Source organism: Epinephelus fuscoguttatus, linkage group LG14 (assembly GCF_011397635.1).
Source record: "Epinephelus fuscoguttatus linkage group LG14, E.fuscoguttatus.final_Chr_v1".
In the NCBI taxonomy this organism is placed as follows: Eukaryota; Metazoa; Chordata; class Actinopteri; order Perciformes; family Serranidae; genus Epinephelus; species Epinephelus fuscoguttatus.
The window spans coordinates 21,824,874-21,849,844 of NC_064765.1; the positions used below are offsets into that span (position 1 = coordinate 21,824,874).

The 24,971-nt window shown below is 42.0% G+C and overlaps 1 protein-coding gene across 1 annotated transcript in view; it reads right to left on the minus strand.

The window, feature by feature from the left end:
* Nucleotides 1–225: 225 nt before the first annotated feature.
* Nucleotides 226–24,971, minus strand: part of tdrd9 (tudor domain containing 9) — a 30,833-nt gene continuing 6,087 nt past the window's right edge. Inside the window, exons 4-35 of the mRNA XM_049595335.1 lie at nucleotides 24,322–24,543; nucleotides 23,199–23,321; nucleotides 22,948–23,028; nucleotides 22,698–22,862; nucleotides 22,501–22,604; nucleotides 22,292–22,411; nucleotides 22,021–22,105; nucleotides 21,888–21,945; nucleotides 21,454–21,558; nucleotides 21,267–21,364; nucleotides 21,029–21,160; nucleotides 19,993–20,155; nucleotides 19,815–19,878; nucleotides 18,840–18,903; nucleotides 18,693–18,737; nucleotides 18,085–18,138; nucleotides 16,902–17,018; nucleotides 16,653–16,760; nucleotides 16,384–16,484; nucleotides 15,368–15,538; nucleotides 14,431–14,542; nucleotides 14,103–14,318; nucleotides 13,164–13,253; nucleotides 12,820–13,077; nucleotides 6,886–7,053; nucleotides 6,376–6,446; nucleotides 6,180–6,289; nucleotides 3,493–3,589; nucleotides 3,262–3,400; nucleotides 1,585–1,703; nucleotides 1,417–1,489; nucleotides 226–700 (exon numbers count right to left, since the gene is read on the minus strand). Coding sequence (XP_049451292.1) covers nucleotides 602–700; nucleotides 1,417–1,489; nucleotides 1,585–1,703; nucleotides 3,262–3,400; nucleotides 3,493–3,589; nucleotides 6,180–6,289; nucleotides 6,376–6,446; nucleotides 6,886–7,053; nucleotides 12,820–13,077; nucleotides 13,164–13,253; nucleotides 14,103–14,318; nucleotides 14,431–14,542; nucleotides 15,368–15,538; nucleotides 16,384–16,484; nucleotides 16,653–16,760; nucleotides 16,902–17,018; nucleotides 18,085–18,138; nucleotides 18,693–18,737; nucleotides 18,840–18,903; nucleotides 19,815–19,878; nucleotides 19,993–20,155; nucleotides 21,029–21,160; nucleotides 21,267–21,364; nucleotides 21,454–21,558; nucleotides 21,888–21,945; nucleotides 22,021–22,105; nucleotides 22,292–22,411; nucleotides 22,501–22,604; nucleotides 22,698–22,862; nucleotides 22,948–23,028; nucleotides 23,199–23,321; nucleotides 24,322–24,543 — 3,732 coding nt within the window. The 3' untranslated portion in view covers nucleotides 226–601. The remainder of the gene's footprint in view (nucleotides 701–1,416; nucleotides 1,490–1,584; nucleotides 1,704–3,261; nucleotides 3,401–3,492; nucleotides 3,590–6,179; nucleotides 6,290–6,375; nucleotides 6,447–6,885; nucleotides 7,054–12,819; nucleotides 13,078–13,163; nucleotides 13,254–14,102; nucleotides 14,319–14,430; nucleotides 14,543–15,367; nucleotides 15,539–16,383; nucleotides 16,485–16,652; nucleotides 16,761–16,901; nucleotides 17,019–18,084; nucleotides 18,139–18,692; nucleotides 18,738–18,839; nucleotides 18,904–19,814; nucleotides 19,879–19,992; nucleotides 20,156–21,028; nucleotides 21,161–21,266; nucleotides 21,365–21,453; nucleotides 21,559–21,887; nucleotides 21,946–22,020; nucleotides 22,106–22,291; nucleotides 22,412–22,500; nucleotides 22,605–22,697; nucleotides 22,863–22,947; nucleotides 23,029–23,198; nucleotides 23,322–24,321; nucleotides 24,544–24,971) is intronic.

Sequence of the window (24,971 nt, forward strand, 5' to 3'; positions counted from 1 at the left end):
TTCATAAGGCGTCTTCAGGTTGAGTGAAGACGAGACTGTGTGCGACACCAAAGCTAAGTTTGACGTGTTAACACTTTGGATGGAAGACCGGGAATGATGAGCTATAAATACAAGCCAGTGAATTCTGGCACAAACACACCTCTCATCTCATAGTAGGAGTTTTGTGTGTGTGTGTGTGTGTGTGTGTGTGTGTGTGTGTGTGTGTGCTGTGGGGATATATTTAACCTGACTCTTGGGTCACAATGAAACTATGTTTGAATGAAGACTGATTGACGAGCCTCATCTGTTGCCAACAGGTATTTTTAATAGCCCATGGCTAAAGTGCTTATACAGAGAGCTAAACAAGATGATTCTCATCAATGAACTTTACCTGACTTATCAACAGCCACTTATTAAAACAGGGAATAACGACTCCAGTGATTACTGCAAACAACAAATTAAGGACTGAGGATTTTGCTGTGCTGCTGGGAGCTCCAGTCCCATGTGAACATAAAAAAACATGCTCCTCTGAACATAAATTAAAGAAAATCCAGGCACCTTCTCAAGTACATCACTGGAACCAGTTTCATTTCAACACAAATGCAAGAACGACAGTGACTTTTTAGCTGTTGAGGAGGGTGACAGGATGCAGCTGGAAGAGAACGCCTCTGGTCTTGTCTTTGCGAGGCTCGACAATATCCATCTTCAGAGCAGGATCCACCTGCATATTCAATAAACCAAAACTTTAAAATACACGTTGCTAAAATGTGCTCACAAAACAGCCACTGGCAGGGCTACAGACATCGACTGTAGAAAAGAAATGGATGTGGTCTAGGGTCTGAAAAGTGAAGTCAATGCACAAGTGCCTTAAACATGCATTCTTTCTAATGGCCAGCAGGGGGCGACTCCATTGGTCTCAAAAAGAAGTTTGATTGTATACAACCATATGAGAGTGTGGCCCTACTTCTCAGATTATTAATTACCTCAGTAAACATTTTCCTAATAAATTTATGTTCTCAGTCGCTAATTACAAGTCTTCTCCAGTACAGCATGATGTTAAATTTATAAATTATTGTCCCATTATGAGTAAAATAGACAATAAAGCAGGGTATGCTTCAGGGCGTGGCTACCTTCTGATCGACAAGTTGCTACCACTGCAACCTGCAATGCTGGGGAAGCAACATTGAAAGCAAAGGTTTGCAAGCCACTAATTACTTAATGCTGGAAAAGGTTGAAATATAGCTAAGTTACTCACTAGAAATCTAGTTTAGGTAACAAAAGCTACTTAGCTTACCCACATGCTAAATTCAAGGCTTCAAAATGGTTGTCCACAAATCAATGGGTGACATCATACTGACTACATACACTTCTTTTATACAGTCTATGGCTAATTATCACATAAAATGTTTTAAATAGGAACTCCTTCATGTCCCATACCTGATTCCATTTCCCAGGTTTCTGGTAGTACACTTCAGTGTTAGCTTCCCTTGGCGGCGTCTTGGTGAACAGCCTGAATTACAGATATAAACACATATCGGTAACTGCACACAAACATCGACTGAACTTTAAACTCATTTCTGATTTCCGTGGGTGTATGTAAGTCACCTTGTGAGGCGGTCCCGGCAGTCCTCCTGCAAGGAGCTGATCCTGTCGGGCCCCAGATGCATGGTGCCACAGGGCCCCTCACACACCAGACGATTTATAGCCACTCGCAAGGCATTTATCTGAAGGTGAAACAATACAATAGAACTGAAAACAATGAAATAAATAACAATAAATAAATAAACATGAAGTAAAATTTAAATCTATTAAAACAAATAATTTATAAAAATAATAAATAATATACACAGCAGTATGTGGATGCTACATGTGGAAGGGGGGAGGAAATGGTGGTGGGGCGAAATGTTCTACAGTGTACTTCAATGACAGAAATGAAAGCATTTTACAACTATGGTGAATTAAATTCAACAGAAAAATCCTCAACAAGGCATTTGAATGGCAAAATTAGTGTTTCTGTCAAAAGGAGTCTGGCAACTGGCGTAGGGTGGCAGAAAGTGACACCATAATACTCTTATCAAAGCCACCAGACTCCATTGACAGAAAGAGTAATTTTATTCCACAGAACACTACAAGTTTCTGGTCTTTCCGCTGCTCCTCGATCAAGTAGTTAGTTTGAGTTACTGTGCGAGTTTGGGAACCTACCTAACAATGCCGTTTCCCGTTTGCCTGTCAAAACTGGGAGCGCAAGATCTATAACGCACGATTCTCAATAAAGGCTTAGTCATGAGGGACGATTAGAAGCTACCTCCCTGCTGCTTGCCCCGCACCTGCTCCAGGCCCAGCTGGTGCCTGTGCAGTGCTGCCACGCAAAAGGAGAGAAGAGACTCATCAAAAGAGCCAAGGACTAATTATTCAGCGGAGCATGGATGGGAATGAAATACAGTTTAATATATGTGAATACATTTCTTGCCTTTACCCTGATGGTGTAAATAAGTCACTGGTGGCTTTTTAGAAATAAAGTTGCTCAGTGGGTCTGAAAAGTTGTTAAATTTAATATGAAAGTCACCAAGTTGGCAGCACTGTTTGGGTGGAGGGGCTGAGCACACCCGCTGGAAATGGGGTGCATTTGATTTACAAAATAAAAGACAAAATGGGATCAACTTTGGTAGACCCATCATGTGGCACAAAATCATTTTATCCGGTTTATCTTGTTTTGAAAATTGAGGGAGGTAAAATCTGATTAACTGCCCTGCTCTATGCTACATTATACAATACTGCTATTAAATTTGTGGTATATGATAGACACAAGGCCCAGTGCTGTCAATCATTTGCATCCCAGTGATAATATTACAAGGTACAAGATCTTGGGTTTCATACTCCTATGAGACTACAGTTTTATTTTAGATAAGTAAGACACTAAGAATTATAAAACAGAGAAATCTTATTGAGATTCCATGAAGAAAATTCAACAAAGCAGTTGGCAAAATATTGCTCTATATCAGTAATACTTTGGATAAACACATTTTAACTCCCATGTATTTCAGGGACTACCGGTGCTTTTCAGGGAAACAAAGTGCTAGGACCCAGCTGTGCTTTTTTGTTACAGAGAAAGAAGGTAAAAAAGCTGAAAAAAGGTAAGGTGACACAGTATGGATAACCCATCAAACACCAACATTCAGCTACAGAGAGACAAAGGATCTGCCAAAAACCAAACTGTATTCCTGCCTACTTCATCACCACAGTCAGTCACACCACAGCTGTCTCCCTGGTGACAGCCATTACCTCAGTGATGTCTTCAACATCAAATTTGACATCGAAGGAGAGTTCGATGTCACGCTCAGGTAGGATGCCCTCCTGTGTTTGACTGTTCCAGCCCAGGCCACAGAGGGCGCCAGTGTAGCAGGTCCTCTCTTCATCAGTGCTTCAAAACATGGGAGGAAAACATATCAACACAGGCTTTTGTATTATGCTGCCTTTAAGGTGTGCAGTGATAAGTCTGTGTCTCTGACTCACCGTAGCTCCATGATGGGGGTGAAGAGCATGGTTACAAGTGCTGGCAGTCCAGGGATGTCCGGCATGATGGAGGTATCTCTCAGTAGAATACGTGTCCCTGCAACACAACTGCACATTTAAACCTGCAATGATTGATTTAAACACTAGCATATAACCCCTAACATATAACAGCCTTACAAAGTCGGCTTGACGAATGTATCAGACTCAGAGCAACAGTTTTGTCTCTGGTAGTCTAGTGTGTGCTGAAAACATTTGTCTGCTACTGTAAATGAGGTAAATAAGAGTGGAGCTAAGACAGACAAAAAACCTGCATAGGTCAGTGTTAATTTTGTTAACAAAAACTATGACGAAAAATGTCCGTCATCAACCTTTTTCTTCCATGACTAAGATGAGACTTTGATCCAGAAAAAAGAAAACATTTGATAGTAAAAACGAAATGATGAAATGTATGTTTTGTTTTACCAGTCCAAACTAAAATGTTAGTGGTGCGCTATCTGCCATAGTATCTTCACCCAAATTGTGCTTCTAGTCTATCTGTCAAAATATAAGCAATGCCAGTGGTTGAGAAACATGTACAGATTCCCAGAATCCCAGTCATACAGGTGATGATGTCCCAGTCTGAGATCCCGGTTAATGAAAAAACAACCAAAGAATAGCTCTCTGGACACACTTTATAACTCGACAGGCCGTTAACCCAATGCTCTGTGGTGACGGGAGACAGAGAGACAACCTTTGGCTACAACTTAGGTGGGAAGAATCTAATCAACCTGAACAGACACTTGAGGGTCCACCACCCTGCTATTTATGCCTCGGTAAGTTAGCTAACTGTAAGGTTAAATGTTAAGTCCTAATGTTTAAATATGAGGCTGACTGAAATATAGAGACTTTTCGTCAACTAAAACTGGCCTAAAAAGTTTGAAGTTGTCGTTGACTAACATAAAAATGACTAGGCTATGTTCACATTACTGGATGTTATGCTCAATTCTGATTATTTCCCCATCCAATATTTCTGCCTAGACTGTGAACGTTCATGTTTGAAGTGACCCATATCTGACAGTCAGATGACAATTCCTCATAGGTTTAGGAGGCGACTGCCCACTGTCCCGCAGGGCCTCTTCTCTGACGGCACTCTCCCAACAAAAAGACATGGCTAATTGTTATGCAGAACAACATCATTGGACCTTTCTTTGTTTTCGGGACACTGGGTTGTTATTTTTCATACTATTGAGGCTTCCAGTTTATGAGTCATCGTCACAATGGTATGAGGGTGAAAAGACGAAGGAAAACAAAAGCCATAGCTGTAAGTCTATCGCTGATAGTTCTGCTGAAAAAACACAAACAGTGGGTGCAGGAGGAGTCAGGAGTGGTGGGGCTGTGATGGGGAGGTTTTCACAAAGAACAGCTTCACCAAAACTTTAGGATGTCCGGGGCTACATCCCAGTATGTCTGTCGGCGCCTCAGGGCAACACGGTCATGGCATGTAGGCATGCTGTCAAGCTGAAAGCTTCTGGCAGTCGGGCTGGGGAATAGGGCAGCCTACCACAGCAGCCTTTTATAGTTTCAATGGACCACTCTGACACTGTATGGCGAGTGATCTGCTCCTGTGCATTTTAGTATGATGTTAAAAAACCATGGATGTACTGGGAAAAACACATGAATTTCAGTATGACCATTCTCACAATAGATGAATGATCCGTGATCAGATACACAACAGATTTAGGACCATATATGGAAGTAGCCTGGATCTGATGGGAAAAAAATGTTTGTTTATTTGTGTGCACAGTACATACAATCAGATTTGTGTAACATGACAGCGAAAAAAAATTTGCTTGTAATGTGAATGCAGCCTAAAATGTAACTAAAACTAATACAGGCTTCTCAAGGGCCAATGATAAAATTTCCATGACCATTTACAAAGTACAACACAAACAAAACGGTAAAGAGTCCCCTGGCATGGAGCAGAACAGCTCAAGAACGGGGGATTGACAGCCAAAAGTTTGGTTAGCACGTTGGTTAATTTGTTCAGGGAAAAAAGAGATTGCTCGGAACTTTCGAACGACTTGACATCACTTTCACAGCAGATAAATTGAAATTTAAGTGCACACTGGCATTCTGAGTGATGTGCCCAAGGCTGCCCATGTCAATTGCTCTACCTTGAAAATCGTGCACAGATTAAAAGCATCAGTGAGGCATCTATATAAAATCTTTGGGATCAACACATATTAGAGCTACGTTATCTCACCAGCTACATAAAAAAATTGAATGTAATGTTTCATCACAGAAGATTACTGTAACAAATAGTTTTATTCCGCATAACAAAATTACATGACTATTTTCAAAACTTACCAAGATTTTACTCATTCCATGACTTTTCCAGACCTGGAAAATGAGCTTGTGGAATTTCATTTGTTTGTTCAGGTTTTCCATTACCTTGTGAACCGTGCTCATGAGCCTTTTTGTCTAAAGACTAAATCTAAATTAGCTGCCAAAATTAACAGTGGCAGAGCTGAGGGATGGCAGAGATGGTTGATAGAGTGTGTGTTTGTTGGTTCAAGCATCTCCTGTCACATTACATATAGGTATTTTATCCACTGTTAATATAAAAGTATTGATTAGTGGAGCTCTGAGCTGTTAATTCCTGCTCATGAGTTTGTATTGGAGAGCAGAAGAGAAGCTTTATCTGGTACCTGTGGAGTTGACTGACACAGTCCCAGCCACCAGCATCCTCTGATGTTTGTAGTGAGGGTTTTCATTCAGGGCCAAGGAGTTGATGCTCCTCCTCTCTATACACACCGTCCTGCAGGAGGACACACTTGTAAGCAAGAACTTGGGGGATTTATAACGGGCACATTTAACTGGGTACGTGTATACGTAAATGCTTACTTGTAGAAGGTCTTCTGGCTCAAGCTGTGGAACTTTATCCTATAAGGACTGTTTGGTCCATGCAGCCGAACCTGTGGTGTTAGAAGAAAGGCTGCAGTCAGACACAACACATGACATATTCGTGCACTAGTTGTTGTTGACAGTCACCCTGTCGTCATTGTTCTGCTTGTCAGACAGAATGGGTGTGCCTCTGAATGAAAACCAACACATGAACTGAGCCACCAAAATGGCTCCATCTTCTGGACAAACAGGGCAACAGACAGAGGTGATGCTGTCATCCCTCTCAGCATCTCAGACACTCAAAGTCTGTGTCCTATTTTAAATCCCTCCTCGAAACCCACTTTAATCCGAAGGCTTTCTCTTAATAAACTGCAATTATTCAACTGTTTTGAATCCTGATTACTTTTTTTCTTTAGATCTGTGAAGCAACTGTAAAAAAATATATAAATAAATAAATTTAAGACTGTAGTATAAATATGCTTGTATTCTGTGAGCTGCAGTTTATCTTGCCTTTGTCCTGGAATAGGGCTGGGAGCTTTTGGAAAAGTGGCCCAGCAGGCTGTCGATGAGCTCCTTTTCTTCTTTCTTACGATCTGTCCAGGAGCTGCTGGCAGCGTTGGGGACATATGTACCTTTTTCCATGTCCTGGTACAGGGACATCAGTGCCTCATGGTTTTGCTGCAAGAGCACACATATAAAATACATCTAGACTGAAAAGGGCACACAGCATTCATATTAATTTTCCACCATCTGTTCTAGCATAGCAGAGATATTTCTATTATTAAAAAATCAATTACGTTTTGTCTCAACACATCAGGGTTTCCTGTGGTGCTTTACAGACAGGTTGAGCCCAAAAACCCCAACCAACTAAATGATTTATGCTTTTACTTTGATTGAGACCAAAGCAATGTTGCTCACAGCATCCAACGACAACATCTGCTGGTCAACTTAAAAAAATAAATAAATAAATAAATAAAAAAAATCAGTCCTGCAAGCACAAAGGGGAACATTTGGATGTGTAACTCTATGATAGGGCTGCCCCCGACTCAGAATTTTCCTTGTCGACCAATAGTCATCATTTGGGGCCATTAGTCGAGTAGTCTCCTGCATGGTTACAATATTAATTTAATTATTAAATTATATATTTTGGGCGGGGCAACACAATGGTTTGAGTTGAAGGTGTGAGAAAGAATAGTATCAGTAACATTGGTAACACTATGCTACATTACAGAGAAATACAAAACTGTACTAATGAACATTCATTAATATAGGCCTATATTTTATCATCCTCGGAACCCATCGGCTGTATTCGGCATCTGACTTCCGGCAGACGACAATACAGCCTCTGGGGGCAGACCCCTGATTTTTTGGCATTCCGGTTTGATTTGGGCAGAGGAGGCGAATTTCAATTTCCGACTTCCATTTATATATAAGTAAATATGCTGAACCATTGTGATGGATTCAGAGTTTGCAGTGATGCCAATTAAGTTCCACCTCGTTAGTTCACTGCACCGACCGTTTAACCTGGCAACAACTGCAACCGGCTCAAACGTGATTGGTCAATATCACGCGGACTACAAACAGCCTACAAACGGAAACCAGGGCTCTTCCGCACTTCTTCTGGAGGCAAGATCTCCGGGGTTTGCCTACAGACTGGCACCATACAGGAGCGAGCAGGAGCAGAGATAACTGCGTGTTGTCGTGAGCCTGTTATTCAGGGAGATGAAGACCTCCTTCTCAGGTGGAAATGTGATGGAGCCAGGCGTTTTCCTCTGATGTCGAGGGCTGCCTTAAAGTACCTGTGCGTTTGTGCCACGAGCTCTCCATGAGAGCGCATATTCAGCACCGCGGCCAAAGTTGTCAATCCACTATGTGCCCTGCTCCAGTTGGAAAAAGTAAACATGCTGAAGAGCTGTGCTTTTAATGTATTTGATTTATGTTGATAGCTTCTAAAAATAAACCATCGGATAGTAGCCACTGCGGTCGGATACGCTGTATAGCACACATTATCATTGCTGCCGTTGTTATTTATTGATACTTTTTTGGAAGCGGACTCTAGCCCACAGACAGTGTTATTTCATTCTGTTTGGTTGACTGCTGCATTTGCACTTTTTTTTTTTTTTTAAATATTAATAAAAGTTGTTAATGTTGTACATGTTTTGTTATTTTTTCAGTATTCTTAGGCCTATGTAATGTTTGTTATTATGTTTCTGAATGGTATAGGCAAAGTCGACATTTTGGCGACTCCCTCTGAGCCCTTTAAAGTGATTTTTAATTAGTCACGGTAATACCATATACCCCGGAAAAATGTGGGGAAGGATTAACGGTAACAAAATGGTACATGGTGACCTCAAAATGGTATTTGATGACCTCAGATTGGTACATGATGACCTCGGAATGGTACTTGATGACCTCGGAATGGTACTTGACGACCTCGGAATGGTACATGGTGACCTCAAAATGGTACTTGGTGACTTCAGAATGGTACATAGTGACTTCAGAATGGTACTTAACCTCAGAATGGTACTTCATGACGTCATAATGGTACTTGATGACTTCAGAACGGTACTTGATGACCTCAGAATGGTACTTGATGACTTCAGAATGGTACATGGTGACCTCAGAATGGTACTTGATGACTTTTACCTCAGAATGGTACTTGGTGACCTCAGAATGGTACTTGGTGACCTCAGAATGGTACTTGATGACTTTGGAATGGTACTTGTTGACCTCAGAAGGGTACTTGATGACCTCAGAAGGGTACTTGATGACCTCAGAATGGTACTTGATGACTTTGGAATGGTACTTGTTGACCTCAGAAGGGTACTTGATGACCTCAGAAGGGTACTTGATGACCTCAGAATGGTACATAATGACTTCAGAATGGTACTTGATGACTTCGGAATGGTACTTGATGACATCAGAATGGTACTTGATGACCTCAAAATGGTACATTGTGACCTCGGCATGGTACTTGATGACCTCGGAATGGTACATGGTGACTTCAGAATGGTACATGGTGACCTCAAAATGGTACTTGATGACCTCGGAATGGTACTTGATGACCTCAAAATGGTACATTGTGACCTTGGAATGGTACTTGATGACCTCAGAATGGTACTTGATGACCTCAGAATGGTACTTGATGACCTCGGAATGGTACTTGATGACCTCAGAATGGTACTTGATGACCTCAGAATGGTACATAGTGACTTCAGAATGGTACATGGTGACCTCAAAATGGTACTTGATGACCTCGGAATGGTACTTGATGACCTCGGAATGGTACATGGTGACCTCAAAATGGTACTTGGTGACTTCAGAATGGTACATAGTGACTTCAGAATGGTACTTAACCTCAGAATGGTACTTCATGACGTCATAATGGTACTTGATGACTTCAGAACGGTACTTGATGACTTCAGAATGGTACATGGTGACCTCAGAATGGTACTTGATGACTTTTACCTCAGAATGGTACATGGTGACCTCAGAATGGTACTTGGTGACCTCAGAATGGTACTTGATGACTTTGGAATGGTACTTGATGACTTTGGAATGGTACTTGTTGACCTTGGAATGGTACTTGATGACCTCAGAAGGGTACTTGATGACCTCAGAATGGTACATAATGACTTCAGAATGGTACTTGATGACTTCGGAATGGTACTTGATGACTTCGGAATGGTACTTGATGACATCAGAATGGTACTTGATGACCTCAAAATGGTACATTGTGACCTCGGCATGGTACTTGATGACCTCGGAATGGTACATGGTGACTTCAGAATGGTACATGGTGACCTCAAAATGGTACTTGATGACCTCGGAATGGTACTTGATGACCTCAAAATGGTACATTGTGACCTTGGAATGGTACTTGATGACCTCAGAATGGTACTTGATGACCTCGGAATGGTACTTGATGACCTCAGAATGGTACTTGATGACCTCGGAATGGTACTTGATGACCTCAGAATGGTACATAGTGACTTCAGAATGGTACATGGTGACCTCAAAATGGTACTTGATGACCTCGGAATGGTACTTGATGACCTCAAAATGGTACATTGTGACCTTGGAATGGTACTTGATGACCTCAGAATGGTACTTGACGACTTCAGAATGGTACTTGATGACCTCAGAATGGTACATAGTGACTTCAGAATGGTACATGGTGACCTCAGAATAGTACTTGATGACCTCAGAATGGTATTGATGACATGTTTTGTTGTTATTTTTTCAGTATTCTTAGGCCTATGTAATGTTTGTTATTATGTTTCTGAATGGTATAGGCACAAGCCGACATTTTGACGACTCCCTCTGAGCCCTTTAAAGTGATTTTTAATTAGTCACGGTAATACTGTATACCCTGGGAAAATGTGGGGAAGGTTTAACGGTAACAAAATTTGGATACCACCCAAGTCTATATACAGACACTACATTCATTGAATGTAGAGTCTGTATATAGACTAATATTTTATCTACAAGTGCACGTCACACACTGACCTGCTACCTGTTAATGACGCTGTCAGCAAAGCAGTAATGATTGTGTTAAGTGGCTAATGGGCATGTAGCTACTTACATGTTTCAGATGATACGTCATGTTTGTAGTTGACCAATGAAGATGAGTTTACATTATCACCTTGGGTTCGTCCTTCACCTTCTCAAAATGATCCCACACTTTGGATTTCCTGCCCGACATGTTATTAACTAGCCTGTGTAATAACCGCAGGTACCAGCCCTGGAAATTAGGGGCCGTACAGTACACATGCTGCATCTTTAACCGTCTGGAAATCCAAGGTTGGGCGCTTGGCAATACTCTTGTGCCTTTTCTGTGCCAGCTTTCAAGAGCGCGGCAGCAGGTTGCATCTGTGGTTGCTAAGCAACCTTAACAAGCATTGATAGCCTATTTACCTGAAATCCTGAATGCAGAGCAGATTTTCTTCCAGCCGCTGTTTATAAGTGGGTACGCCTATCATCTGTATTTATTACACAAGAAGGGAAATATATCTGTCGGCTGTGATTGGTTTGTAACGTGACTCCTGTTTGATCGCTGAGCGAGGCCTCTTCCTGTGTCTGTCCTTTACAGTTAATTCCCACACGGTTCAGTCATATAGGTTTTGACCTTTCTGGTCAACTATAAGGGGGCAGTCCTTTTGTATGAGCAGAGTAGTGTTAGGGCCAGGACTCATGCTGTGTCTCAAAATATGCCGCATGTGCATGGGCCCAATGAGCAAACACAATACATAATTTGCCATAGGCCGGCAAATCTATGGCCTCTAGTTTCGCAGACCGGGCGAGGCGGAGACACAGCGCACCTGTGCTGATGTTTTGGTCCAGGAGGTCCAAGTTCGCAGTGTCCGAATATATGGAACTGTGAGCAGACCTCCACGGGCTGATGATGCAAAGGTAGCTTGGGAGGAGGTCACCACAATTGTAAATCAATGTTGCATTTCTCTGGTGCATGCGCGCTCTCTCTTTCTCTCTCGCAGTCTCACTGTTTCTTTTCTTTTGACTTTTCTAAGATGACAGATGCTGAATATATACTCCCTATCTGATGCTGTGGCTGTTTGTGGTTGGCTAAGAGGGATGTGAACTCATTAATTTGCAGCTGTGTTAATCAAATCAGGTTGTGTTTTCATTACGTGTGCCAAACTGTGCCAATCCCCTTTGATCTGACATCAGATGTGACGGGACAGTCGATACAGAGATACATTTATGTGCTAATTGCAGATAGCTGCATTGAATAGTGGTTTTTGTGGGTATTTATTGCATCGTTAATGTGCCTGACATTCTGGAAACCTGCCTGTGTGGTTTTGGTGATGTGTGCACACTGTCCACCGGTCAGCTAAACTTCCACTACAACCGTCTTCTCTCCGTCTGCGCTGACAGTAGACCTGGTTTCAGCTGGCGAGCTTTTAGCGCACCTTCAACAAAGCCTTTTGGCACGAAACTGTCACTGCGCCAAGCTGGATCTGTCGACACCTCCCCCTGCTCCCACCCATCTCAGCACACCTCGGTCTGCCAAACTACCAAACTGAGCGCACCGCGGGTTGTGCTGCTCGAAACTAGCTCTTCACGGGGTTCACCACCCTGCGCCGCGCAGGGAAACTAGAGGCCTATATGTTAAACACACAAAGCATTTTCACTGACAGGGATTGAGTGGAATATACCGCAGGTCTGGTTTAGGGAGTTTGGGTGTTTATTGATCATGAAAAGGAGTCCACTCTAACTGGCAGAAACAGCCAAAACTCACTCTCTGAAGAGAGAACCACCAACTTTTATCGAGCGCCTTTCAAGCCGACAGCAGCATGTCATGGATACTATAAGGACATATTTAGGTGAGGTATTGCTTTGATTAGGGCATGTTACGACTGATTGATTTATTTCTGTATTTCACGCTGCCAAACCCATTTCATTAGGGCTCAACTGTTGTGTCACCTTGGAATCAAAGCTCTCTTCGGCCTTTACAGCATGTTCTTCTTCGACCAAAATGTCTACCACGCTGGTGTTTTTGGTCTCTTCGCTGATGAGCAGTTGCACACGCATGACGCCATGGAGGATGGAGTACAGGGACACAATGTGTGAATGGCCCTTCACCAGTGTGATGAACCGGTTGCGGGCTCGGCTGCTCCACTGGTTCCCCAAAATGATGGACTGGGCCGAAGGACGCATTCCAGCAACTTGGAACTCCTGAGCCTGAGATCACGAGCAGAGTGTTTTTGTGTCACCATTTGAACAGTGGAAGTTATACGTTGTTTTAACTCATTTTATTGCTACTGTACCTGGAATGGGTGAGACAGGAGGTCAGAAGGGAGCTCCCTGAGGCTGCTGCAGGAAACAACTGCTGTGTTGCCAAAGTCCAAGAAAAACACCTGCGGGACAACAACATAGTCTTTGCTCTAGTGCACAAAGTAACAGCACATCACATACTCCTTTGTTAACACTGTTAGTGGTCGACACTTTGACTCTGACAATACAAACTATATGTATATACACACCAATCAGCCACAACATTAAAACGACAAACAGGTGAAGGGTGAAGTGAATATTATTGATCATGCAATACACTGCGGGGAAACCTTGAGTCTTGCCATTCATGGGAATGCTACTTGACACGCACCACACACCCAAACACCATTGCAGATTGAGGACATCCCTCATGATAATGGCATGCCCCCCACCACCATACTGCAAAAACTGCACAGGAACGGCCCAAGGAATGTGACAAAGAACTCAAGCAATCAATGTGGCCTCCAGATTCCCCAGATCCTGATCCGACTGAGCATCCGTGGACATGCCAGTACCCCGCCTTGCAGCCCACAGGACTCAAAAGGACCCTCTGCCAGCGCCCAGGTTTCAGATACAAGGGGACACCCCCTGAGATCCTGTGTCCATACCTCCACAAGTCAGAGGTTCCATCTTGGATCGGACTTGGCTCTGGCTTGTCAAGGAAAGGACACAGGACCTCTGGGGTACCAGCACGTCCCACAGATGCTTGACCAAATTGGGATCTGGGGAATCTGGAGGCCAAATCTATGCCTTAAGCTCTTAGTCACATTCCTCGAGCCAGTTCTGAGCTGTTTTTTGTGATCATATAAAACAGAGCTGCTAGAAAATAACATTAAAAATCAAACAAGAGAGAGACGGACATTTGTTATGAGAAAACTGAACGGGTGCATTACATCCTGACCAGAGAACGATAGCCTGTGAGCAACAATCACCTCCACAGAACTGCCACGCATCTGCAGGATCTTCGCACGGTAGTACATGCTCTGGTCATTGACCTCAGAGTAAGGAGCCAAACACAGCAGGTTGGGGTAGAGCGACACAGTTGGAGGGTTTAGTGTACGAATGTTTATCTCTGCTGTCAGATGGCGCTGCTTCTCCAAGCTGGCTTCATCTGCCCGGAAGCCCCAGAAATGACCCACCTCCACCACCTGAAGAGAAGATACATCCATTCAAGATTCAGACATTAAGTCAAAAACCCAACAAATGCTCATCTATTTTGAAACTGAACACTGTGTGACCATGTTAATACAAAGAACTGACCTCCGTGATGTTGACCACAAAGAAGCGGTTGGGGGGTAGCTTGTCTGGGTCAATGGTGCTGCTCACCACTCCCACCGGGCAGACAGACTGGCTCTGGAAGTCTACATTTACTCTGCAGCACATACAGAAGTGGACTTTAATATTATCTTAATATTAATATTATTTATTGTTGTTTTGAGGTTGCCTGTCATATCATCACATTATTATGGTTAATAGTGAACAGAGCTGCTCGACAACTGTTCATAAGGTATCATAAACCTAAAATTAACTTGCAAATGTTGAAGTTCATTCAAAGTTTACTATTGATCACAGCAACCAATGCGATTATTTTCCAACTATTGCAAAAGAGCCTCTGTGTCTTGCTAACAGGAGTACTTCAACGGGGTGGATGCTTGTCAACATGTAAGCTAAAATCTAGTTCCTCTGGAGGTGTGGAGTGTCAAAAATGATGTCAAATAAGAATCATAACATAAAATCTATTTGAAGTGATCCAACATTTGTCAGTTTAGGTGTTTTAGGTGAGTAGAATTATTGTTAAAGGGAAAATAGAGCTGTGCTGAATGAGGAGCAAAGTCACCCCATCTCCCATTTCCCAGAGGCCACTACGAAGAAGCTGGTGCTGCCTCGGCCTTAAACCTCCCCTCTCTGAGTCCAAGTGGTAACTGCAGAGAGTCATACAGAGTGCGGGAATGTCAGGTTATATTAAGGGTCAGTGCAGGGGCACTGACCAATGCAGCCTGCGGTGCAGGGGGTTCCATTTTCCAAAAAGACTGTCAAGATTGGGACTTGTCAACCCACCAAAAGACCAACACAGTCAAACCCTTTCAACCTTTCTTATGAAATGAGCAAATGTTTTTTTTCCCTTTAATTCATGCAGCTGCTGATTTCACTCACTCACATAGAGACAGGTTTCCAAATTGTGTGAACAGAGTCATACCGTGCATGTTTCATGTGAGTGATGTTTCTACTCCCAGCAACCATTTCTATTTGTTCGGAGGGGAAGACTGATAGCTCCATGGGGAGACTCTGCTGATCCAGGAGGAGGGCAAGGGACACCTCAGGCAGCACCCCCAAGTCTTGGGATGTCTTGTAGAACTCCAAGTAAGCTCTGAGAAAACACACACATACATGCAGTCAGGAAATTATAACTTGCACATTTCAGAGTTCTTTAAAGGTGTTATATGTGACATTTCTGCATTAAAAGGTCTAAAAACCATTAGACCTATGTTGTATATTTTGTTGAGGTGTGTATTTGTATTATTCAAAATGCTGTAATCTGTAATTTTATCTAAGGTAATGGCAGTTTCATTCCTTCACCTGTCGATGGCATCATATCACCTTTAGCCACTGAAGTTGCCATTTTGCAACACAGTAACGCAGTACAGTCCTAATATATTGATATATTTCAATATTGATCCAGCTTGTGCATTTATGACAAATGTCTTATGCCAGCCATGTGCCATGTGTACGGGCAGTTATAACAATGCCACAAGGTTCAACTCACTCATCAAATTATTTTCAGTTCTTGTTTTGACCACAAATAACTGCGCCGGACCGTCCCACTACTGAATTCACCTCGTAATGTTATCTACAGTAGCTACAGTGACTTGGTGTTAGCAAGCTGATGTTATGTTAGCCAACGTTACTTGCAGATATTTCATTAGAATGAAATGACTCAGCATGAATTAACATGACTAAACAAAGACATACATTTTCTTGTCTGTGAACAAGATTTCTGCCAGAGTCACATCAGATAGATTTTACTCAGCAATGCTAATCATTTAACAATGAAGACAACAACTGCTATGATCACGTGCTACATCACAACATCTTCAAAGTCTGTCTTTTCTTACTGTTTTGATTGGGAGACCCCTAGTAGCAGAAAATACATATTTTGCATTCAAATAAAAAGGTCAGAGCAGATAAAAGATTTGCTACAGTGGTGTTCAGTACCTGGAGCTCTCGAAGGAAATGGTTTTGACCTGTCCACACAGGCGGAACAGAGACTGCAGCTGCTTGTAGTACAGGAAAGCATACGGAGGGAGGTTCCTCACCTGAAAACAAAATGCGGTCTGATGTTATTTTACAAGATCCTTATCTCCTAAATAATTAGGCTCAAAGACTATAGCCATACCAAGCCCAGCTGTTACGCAGCAGAGGAAGTGCCAGTCAGAATGATATAATAAATTAATCTATTCTTGGTTCTCAACACTAGGTCATACCATCACTGTTGTTTTGGGGTTGAGGCCACTCAAATCTTTGGAGGCCAAGTCTTCATCTATTTCTCCCTGGACAAAGTAGTTGGGGTAGAGGGCTCCAGCAATGGCCACCTATGACAAAGAGAGATGCAGCCCAGAACAAACTGAGATTTAGGTGTGTATATTCAGCAGCTGACTATTTTTTCAGGGTGATGACTGATCTAAAGCATATGCTATAGCTTCACTCATTCAATGTGCAACACTGACTCTCACCTGAAGAATGAACTTCTGCCTGTGTGTGCTGGTGTAATCCGTGGATTGAGGGCTCTCCGGCACATGCATGTTGAACTGGGACACACGCTTCTTCAGGTCCTCATACAGCTCTGCAACCTTAACAGTGAGTTACTGCTGATGTTAGCTCATTAGACTGGAAGTTGACTTGATTAACAGTAAACTGTGTACCAAAGGCTATGATCATTAAGGGGGACCTATTGTACTCATTTTCAGGTTCACACTTGTATTTTGGGTTTCTACTAAAACATGCTGACATGCTTTTGTTCCTCATACTGTCTGTGCTAGAACACCAGTATTCACAATCAGCTTGAAACACTGTGTTTTAGTGCCTGTCTCTTTAAGCCTCCCTCCTGAAAAAGCCCAGTGCTCTGACTGGTTGGTGTTTACAGGTCATCCGCACATTTTGGTGTAACTGAATCGTCATTGCAGCTGGGGAAAGGACTGTACAGTTGCACTTTCTACCAAAAAAAAAAAAAATCACCAATAGAAGGTTCTAAACCAAAATCTCTACAACCAAACATGTTCTAGCAGGATCCTGATCCACAAATGGGGGGAAATTAACATCGGCTACCAAGATTACAGATTTCCCTGTAGCAGTGTACATAATGAAAACACCTACAGTCATGTGCCTAGAGCCAATGGCCATAAAGAAATCTGTCACCAGCTAATGTCAGCTCATCTCCAAAGTAGAACAAAACGTTAGAAACAGTGTTCAGAACCGACTGAAGCCTGAGGTTTTTACTCACAGGGATCACTTTTACACACATTTACCTCATTATTTGAAAGTCTGGCCATGTGTAATATGAACATCAAGCATTGTAACATTATAACAGTAAATAAGGAAAGATAGGTCTCCTTTAACTAGCTAAAATCTGTCCAAGTTTAAACTTTGTCAATAGTACCTACCTCGTCCTTTGCAACTGAAAACTGACAGCATCAAAAAATAACATGTTAACAGTCTGACTGTACCAACTGCAGTAAAGCTTATGAATACCCAAGACTATCAGTCACTCAAGAGAAGCAAGTTTCATTCTTGGTAATACAAGACTACCAACTGCAGGATTAATGCCTGTTGTTCACTGTTAGAAAAGTAATGACAAAGATTTCCTGTAATCTGGTTTGATGAATTCATGGGACACAGCTCTGTGCGTCATCTCTGTACCTCCCTGATCCTCTTGATCTGAATGAAGTTCCCTTTTCCCCAGTCCAACTCGTCCTAAAAAGAGAAAGCAGCAAAGGCAAAGATTAACTCCTCAAGAAAAAATGGTGCTGCACTGATTCTTAATGTCCAAATAAAAAGCTACAGTTAATGGTTTACATTTTAAAGGGGCAGTTCACCCCAAACTCAAAAATACATATTTTCCTGTTACATGTAGAGCAATTTATCAATCTAGATTGTTTTGGTGCGAGTTGCCAAGTACTGGAGATACCAGCCATAGAAATGTCTGCCTTCTCTCCAGCATAATGAAACAAGATGGCACTTGGATTGTGGTGCTCGCAAAATCTATTTCCCCTTGGCAACTGCTCTGAAAGCTATAATGTGCTAAATGTCATTTGTTCAGTGCTGTGTTAATTCATTACAACTAGGACAGAGCAATAATGTATACTTCAATACCAATCTTGAAAATAATTCAAGATGAATAACTGCAGAGTGTCAAAAGCAGCAGCAGACAATTCTGATTTTCAACATGTATAAAAGAAAATCTGCATTTTTTATACATGTGTGTTGTTTCAGTGAGCTCATTCATGTTTTGTTGTTGTCTTGTTCACCTTTGGGTGTCTCAGCTGTCCTTTCTTTTTGGATGAGTGCCATGCCTGACAGTAAGAGACGATAGGGGAAAAACAACAGCCATCAGGCAAATATGTAAATCCACTGAACACCACAACTTGCTGCTGACTTGCCATCAGACACATTACCTTGAAGGCATTGACAAAAGCAATGGAGTCACTTGATGTGCCATGGGCAAAAGCCAACATGCTCCTGGAATAACAAATACTATTCAGTGCACACACACAAAAAAAACATACAATACACAGAACCAATATCTGTTTCTGGCCTGCAAGTAGTCTGTTGAAAACATGTTACAGGTTTGCAAGTTGGGGCTTGTCTGCATTTACATGGTCACCACGAGGAAAACTATTTGTGCTCTGATTTGCCAAAACATACCAGTGCATGGATAGCTTTTTCCTAAACTTTTTAGTGATTCGCATGTCCAAAGACATGGCTTTTGTTTGGACTGTCAGCATCTATTTTCTACTGTGAGGCATCTCATTAGCCACGAATAGTGACGGGTGAAAATGAATGAAAAAATCTTTTTTAATGGCTCCTTTTAGTGTCCAGTATGTACCGTGTCAGCCTAACGAATGTCAGACTGCTCATAAATCCCAGATTTTGTCCGTTTGCCCACTCGCAACAAGAGGCGAATGAATAAGACTTGAGTTCAGACAGTCTGGAAGCTACACTCATTCACCGAATGAACCTATGTCTCAAAGTAGGATGTCCGCTGCAATACTCACCCCCGTTGCCTAGAGTACCTGACAAAAAAAAACTTAAGGCTATATTCCATGAATAGTTTTAGAGAGGTTAGCTTACTACTTAAACTAGAACGACCTGCTCTTTAAATTGCACTCCTCTTTATTCAAAACTCGAAGGTTTGAAAGTACATTCACAATTATCAACTTGAAGAATCCAAAACTGTGAGTAGAATCAGTCCACGCATCACTAACCACAAACCACTGTGACAGCCAAAGCTGTAAAAGTGAGTCAATAGTTAGAAATTGGACCCAATGGAGTCGGTTACGACAGTATGTCCCAAATATCTTGGGAAACAAAAATGATCCTCAGCGACAGCCTGGCAGTCTGAATCAGTGTGGCTGCTGAATGTGACTCACCTGTGGCCCGCAAGCTGCTGCATCGATGGTATGGCAAAGAAACTCTTCAGAGAGTGCGCAGCAGCTGAGGATAACAGAAACTATTATTGTCGCTTGCATCATTTATGTTATATCATTATGTGCACAAAGACATTTGCAGTAACTTCGGTCCAATCCAGTAACATGATGGCAGACTGACCTATGATGAGGCACTCATCCAGGCAGCCAAAGACATGGCCCAGGACAATCATCTTCCCCAGGTACAGGTCCACGGGCAAGTGGGCCAGCACTCGGCCCAGGAACGTTAGCTCCCCATCCTCATTGTGACCCCTGCCATCACTTTTCGCAGATAGCGCGCCCATCTACAGAAAGAAATATGCATTTAGTTTCAAGACAACAGGCTTTATTTATACCTCCAATCAACTCATAAAACCTTTCCTCAAAATAACAGTTTGACTTTAAAGTATTTAGACATGAACATGGCTGGTACTTTTTCCCCTTCACTATTTACCTGTTTGGTAAAAAAAAATCATTGAAGCTTCCTTATTATATTTATCACACTTTATGAGTTATATGCAGGGTTCCTACAGCTTAAGGCAACTTAAAATTTAAGACTTTTGATGCCTTTTAAGACTTTAAGGATCCCCGGGAGCCCTGGTTGTACATTGCTGAATTGCTGGTTGCCTGTGAGCCAGAGACTGACTTGAGATCCCCAAACAGAGATTGTCCAGCAGTTTTTAAATCCCTGGGACTAAAGCTGGATAGGTTTTTGCTTATGAGGCTCCTCGGCCCTCAAACTCCTTGTCTGAGAAAGTCACGCTAGATTCATTTGAAGTAACATCTCAACTGACCTCTTAAAAGTGGCAACTTTTATTATCATTTTAACAACTTTTCTCAACTTGTCTGTTATTGATTTTCTGCTCATGTTGTTGTTGTTGTTGTCTGTTTTATCCCTGTATTCAAATTCCCTGGTTTTATACACTTCTTTCAGTTTCACTTACTCACACATCCATATAATGACACAACGCTGCCCTTCATTACACTCACCTAACAGACTTGACAACGCTAACACTGGCTGACGTTAAGCTCCTGTCAGAGAGCTCCTGGTCCAACAGTGTGTGACAGAGCTGGGTGGTCAGCTGCCTGCCCAAATACATCACTACAGCTACATTCTCCTACTTGACTAGACGTTAATGGCTCTCTCAGAGAGGAATCATCAATCTGCACTTATTTACCTCTTTGAGTTGAAGCACTGTCCTCACTATGTCACTGAGGTTTGGGGGTGAGAGGGCTGTGGAAAGGACGGAGCGAGGATCTCCCATGTCCAGCAGCTTTACCTTCAGCATGATGGTGGCCAGCGGGGCAAGCTAAGAGGAAGGCAAACACGATGGCATACATTGATTGCCTAATTAAGGTCAAAGCAAGGGAAAAAAATAAACAAAAAAAAGTCTCTCATCATGTGCACTCTCTTACCAGCATCTCAGGGATCATGTAGTCTGGGATTTCATTCCTCCAGAACTCTTTGGTAACAAGTCGGTAACAGTAGCCCTTAGACACTCGACCTGCCCTACCTGACAGTGAGAGGAAGTAAGTCTGAAAGGACAGAAGGGAACAGAAAATTCCACTTCAGAGGTAAACTTCTGTGTTCTAAGTTTTGTACCTCTGCGCTGGTTGCAGTTGGTTTTGGATGCCCAGGTGAGACGAAGAGACTGATAGTTGGTATCTGGATCACAGACCATGCGGCGGGCCAGGCAAAAATCAATCACTGTGATGTCAAAAAAAAAGAAAAGAAACAATACCACTTCAGATTATATAATACTTATTACAAAACACACATTTAGGTTATAGATAATAGGGAAGTTCCTAATTACTAATTTCCTTGATATTTAAAGAGAAGTTTCAACATTGTCTGAAAACAATAGTGCATTGTAAGAGCCATCTGAAATCATTAATCACATTTTTCAATAATCAAATTGGATTTTCAGTTCCGAACTCCTTATTTTATTAAGTTTAACCAACTAGTACTTCTGGTCTAATCAACAAATAACGCACATTACTAATAGATAACACCTTGCCAACTGAAACAAACCTCACCATATTTGACGTCTGGAACGGTCACCGAACTCTCAGCGATGTTGGTGGAAAGGATGACCTATTAAGATGAGGAGATCATCAGCACAGCAGGAACTGACAACACGTGACACAGAATAAAATAAATGTTTTTTACCTTCCTGTATCCAGGGACAGGGCACAGGAACACGCCATTCTGCTCCTCCAAAGTCACAGTGGAGTGGAGAGGATAAACCTGCAGTCTAAACAACAGAAGCACATCATAAAGGTAAACATTCATTACAAGTTGACAAACAGTATGGATTCTACAAATGCCGATTCTGAGCATTATTACTGATAGACAAAGTGATTTGTCTTATTGGGAAGCCAACAGCTTCCCTTCCACTACAGAGAAAAAAATCAGCAAAGAAATAAACTCAGAGGCTCACCTTTTGTGGAAGAGCTTGGCCAAGGCCTCCTGCATGTAGTTTATCTCATGTAAACCAGGCAGGAAAACCAGCACACTACCCCGCTCTGATGAACTCATGCCACCTTCTGTCTTTGTTATGCTGCTCAAACACAAACATACATGATCTTTACTATGTGTATGTGCCCATTTGGAAAAGCAGTCAAGTGGGCTAAAACACCAAGGCCTCACTTGGAATTGTTGCCCTCCATTTCATCAAAGCTCTGGATGAGACTGATGGCAAGATTGTACATCTCTGCTGAAATGTAAGGGTCATCCAGATGACTCAACTCAACCTGATAAAGACACATGCAAAATTCACACATTAACTATGTAGCTTCAATACAAAGAGTAGTTGTAGCATCAGCAAACATTTACCATCTTCTTACCCTGTGTGGAAACAGTTTGCAGAGGTCATCCAGATAAAACTCCTTAATGGCATAGGGTGCCCCCTCCACTTCAAACACGTAGGCCGGATTTATTTTGCCACAAACTGGGGTGCTGAAGTACTCAGCAAACTGTTGGCAGTTGATGGTGGCTGACATGAGGATGATCTAAGAAAAAAAAACCCAGCTCCTGTGATTGAGAGTTCAACTGATGCAAAAGGAGGACAGAGCAGAAATTTTACTTCACGATTACCTTGACATAACATGAGTTGGAATGCAGAAGTTTTCTCAAAACCAGCAGGAGAAAGTCCATCTCCTCAGTGCGCTCATGAACCTGGGGCAAAGACAAACTAAATAAACTAAATAAAATAACCTTGAATCAAATGCAGTGAACACGAGGGAACTGCTTTGACCAGAAATTACAACAAACACAACCAAAGACAAAACTAAAATTATTTTAGGGACCAGCTGGCAGAGAAAATGATCTGCCTCATGTTTATGCACCTCATCTACGAAAATGTGGGAGTACTCTGTGAGACACTTTGCTGAAACCAGTTTTTGCAGCAGCACTCCTGTAGTCACGTAGATGAGTCGGGTGTGCTCAGTAGCCATCCTCTCCAGTCCAACCTGAAACACAAACATGCACAGTTGTATTCATAAATGCTGACAACACCACATGTAGCTTTATTTTGACACTGAAAATGACCATAATTCCTTTTTTGGAGACGTCATTTACAGACCATAGGCATCTGCTTGACAGGAACTAAAATGCATTTGATGAGAACATGTTATTTCTTGTTGTTTCTTGCACATTCAGCTGCAGAGCATGATACAACTCTAAAATCTTTTGTTATATATTTTCTAGTCATTCCTTCCTGCCAGTTTTATGAATAAGGTTATATTCAACTGTTCCAGAAAAGTAACAGGAGGAGCCACAGTTTGCTTCCTCTACAGTCGCTTTAGGCCTCAACTTTTTCCAATGTCTTAAAAACGAATATCTACCATGCCAGCATAACTATTTCTGCTTGGTCTTGGAGAAAACACCAGTGACCTGTAATAAAATACATTACTACCCTGTGTCCAACCTCGGGGAAATACTTTTTGGTTCGCTGACTCAACTCTGAACACAAAAGAACTTTCCATTCACTGACTGCACGTCTTTCACAGACAGAAAATAGGAAAGGCAACAAAGACAGAGCTCTCTTTTACAGCAATTAGTGATATTTCATAAGGGCTTATGACACAAATCAAAAAGCACCTTTGAGGTAGACAAATAAACAATATCATGCTCAGGGTGTGTTGCATAACTTGAGCATAATATCTCTCACTAACACTAACTGTTTATCATTGCTCCCACTGTCAGTGAAATCATCCTTAGCTCCAGAGGTCTACACCAAGCGGAGGAGATAAAAGTTATTATTAGCCATGCTGTTTCAGAGCTTTGTGCAACACGGCCATCCTAGCAACAATGCAAACACAAGAGCTTGTTAACACATGCATACAAACACTCTTTAAGTTTAAAGAAAGGTGCAAGGAGTGCTTTTGTGCAAGGGTTACTCTTTTCTTTTTTTGTCCGCTTTTTTATTAAGAGAGAAAATGTCAGATAATGTCTATATGTTGTACTAACCTGATATCCCACCAGACTACCCAGGGTACACTTCCGCTGTGCGGCAACCCATCGGGCAATACTGGTGGCCCCTATTTTGCGTGGCTGGGTGACCACAATGTTGCATGAGGCTTCTTTCTCATTGTAGTGGTCCAGAATGTACTGTGGCAGCTGGGTGGTCTTTCCACTGCCCGTGGCTCCTCGAATGATCACTACAGAGTTGTTTTCTATGAGGGAAATCAGCTGGAAGCAGGCACGTGCACATAAAACACAAACACAAGCAGACACATGTGCACAGTCAAAAGAGACACAGTTAACAAAAATAGAAACACCATTTGGCTATTTGTACCATATCACTGAAATCAAATACATTTAAAAATAAGTTATGAAACTGTAGAGCAGATGGATGTGCTAAGCTGATTTGTAACCGCAAGTCCACACTTTATAATCTGCATTAAGAAAGTGCAGCTTAAATGACAGCATGAGCTCCTAAAATATGCACAAACTACTCTTTATTAGACAACAGAAAAATTTAGACCAGTGAATATCAAGTTAGCTGTTAGTTCTGCAACATACAATGACACTGAGTTCATCTCAAGCAAACAGTAGAAGCTTAAGTGCACCAATGTCCTGAGGATGCAATGGTCATTTCTTAATGTGATTAAAAGACA